The sequence below is a fragment of the Bradysia coprophila genome, unplaced genomic scaffold, assembly GCF_014529535.1.
Source record: "Bradysia coprophila strain Holo2 unplaced genomic scaffold, BU_Bcop_v1 contig_232, whole genome shotgun sequence".
Taxonomy (NCBI): Eukaryota; Metazoa; Arthropoda; class Insecta; order Diptera; family Sciaridae; genus Bradysia; species Bradysia coprophila.
The window spans coordinates 1,295,602-1,297,742 of NW_023503493.1; the positions used below are offsets into that span (position 1 = coordinate 1,295,602).

A 2,141-nucleotide genomic window follows, 5' to 3' on the forward strand; every position below is an offset into this window, starting at 1 on the left:
TCAGCTTGCTGTCTTAGCTTTACAGCGATACCACACTTGCCATACCAGCCTCACAACAAGTATCTGTTACGACATTTTCTTTGCAGCAAGGTCACTATATAATACGACGAAATTTTCAATTTATTATCTATCTTCAAGTGCCCGTTCCTTTAGGATGAGTGGAATTGGTATCCATTCTTCATGAATAAGTGGTTATTTGAAGCAATTCACAGCGTCTTTTAGCAGACAATAAGACTGAAACATTCTTTGTTTGAAAAGTTCACTTTATTCTGAAATGTTTTTGAATGTGGAGTGAACAAATCTATGACAAAACGAGACAAAGAGCTTCTTTGAGCAAGACCATTTTATAATATTTTTGTTACAACTACAAAAATCTATTGAGAAAATCATTCAGTCACTATTATTCAGAGCAAAAAGCGCGATTTTTTGATGATTGCAGCTTTACACATTCTAAAATTTATTTAAAAAATCAAGTCTACTGGGTAACTGAGCACTTAACCAAAAGTAAATAGGCAGTGCTCGGCTAAGGGATAAGGCCCTTATCCTAAGGGATAAGACATATTAAAAAGTCTCGTCGTCTGCGTACAAAAGCATATTATAAAACTGTTGTCCCTAGAAGAGTAGCAGCAATATCAACACCATCTTTGTCAATACGAACTATAGCGTCTGTGCCATCAACAGCAGCATTTGCATTGAAACCATTTTCGTTAACATCACCGGTAACTTTTGCTATATCACCAACAACAGCTTCAGCATTGAAACCATCTTTGTCAATACGAACTATAGTGTCTGTGCCATCAACAGCAGCATTTGCATTTAAACCATTTTCGTTAACATCACCGGTAATTTTTGCTATATCACCAACAACAGCTACAGCATTGACACCATCTTTGTCAATACGAACTATAGTGTCTGTGCCATCAACAGCAGCATTTGCATTGAAACCATTTTCGTTAACAGCACCGTTAATTTTTGCTATATCACCAAGAGATAGAGCACCAGCGAGACCATCGTTGTTAACATTGACCTGACCAGTGGCAAAGCCTTCAATATCAGCTGTAACTTTTAAACCATTGTAACTTAGGGCTGAGGATGCAACTATGTTACCAAACCTTAGACGAACTGGGATTCTTCGGACACCAATGACGGACTAAGTTAACAACAGCACATTAGTGACAATTTAGTCATGAAATTGATGTGAAACTTACGGACGTGATGAATATGAGTATAATCGCGAATATTTTCATTTTCCTTTTTTTGGAAAGTGGAGTTGTCACTATTACCGATCGAGATCGAATGGAACTGATAACGTCTATATAGCACCTTAGTTTGCCTTTTATACTGCACCACATTCATCGGATTGATTTGCTTTTGAATGAGATATTTGAACATTTGCATTTTTTTCTGCACCAATTGATCAAATATTTTCAAATAATTTGAATTCAGTCGCATGACGCACGGTGAATTTAGAGACAAACGGGTTCAGTGGAAGCACTTTTTTATAGCGCTACGAGTCTTGGTGGTCAAGTCGATACGATATTCATAGAATCTTCAGAAGCATTTGACAAGGTATCACACAACTTGCTTCGTCAGCAGGTGAGGAATTGGAATGGTGCAGTCGAATCTTACGTGATGAGTTATACCGGAAAATTAAGATGATTAAGATGAATGTCAAAAATGCTTCAGCCTAACCACCACGAAGGAACGGAACAGAACCAACTTCGTCTATACCATCGATGGCTTGGATCTGACATCATAAAACAAAAAATCAGTCTTAAACAACACACAGAAGCTGATCATCAGAAAGAAATTCTGGGATTCATTTAGCCTCTCTTGGCTACCGAAAAACTTCGTGATCGGGCATTCATTCACTATTAATCAAAAAAACCCTTAAAGGGTAAATGTGACGCATTTTGCGCCGTTCTCAAAAATGTTATCAACGAAAAATTGACCCAAAAAGTTTTTGAAAGAAGATTTTACAAAAAAAGAAATTTGCGTCACAAGTTGCACCGTATTTTGACTGATATCACCACTTTTGTTAGGATATTATTTTGACAACATCAAAAAACCTTATGGAAATTAAAAGATTCTAGAGAAATTTTAGAACCAACCTTGGAACATGTCACTCATGTCGAAATTAA

The 2,141-nt window shown here is 36.7% G+C and overlaps 1 protein-coding gene across 1 annotated transcript; it reads right to left on the reverse strand.

The window, feature by feature from the left end:
• Positions 1-245: 245 nt before the first annotated feature.
• Positions 246-1,332, reverse strand: LOC119075814. The gene is made up of 2 exons (XM_037182381.1): positions 1,209-1,332; positions 246-1,150 (listed from the first exon to the last, which is right to left on the reverse strand). The coding sequence occupies exons 1-2, from the start codon at positions 1,245-1,247 to the stop codon at positions 596-598; spliced, it is 594 nt and encodes a 197-aa protein (XP_037038276.1). The 5' UTR covers positions 1,248-1,332; the 3' UTR covers positions 246-595.
• Positions 1,333-2,141: the final 809 nt, after the last annotated feature.

What these genes read in the sequence shown, in the direction of transcription:
- LOC119075814 (XM_037182381.1), bottom strand. Translation starts at nt 1,247, where the DNA reads ATGAAAATATTCGCGATTATACTCATATTCATCACGTCC. An exon ending in TACTCATATTCATCACGTCC is followed by an intron (nt 1,151 to 1,208) that starts GTAAGTTTCACA and finishes TTGTTAACTTAG; the next exon opens with TCCGTCATTGGTGTCCGAAG.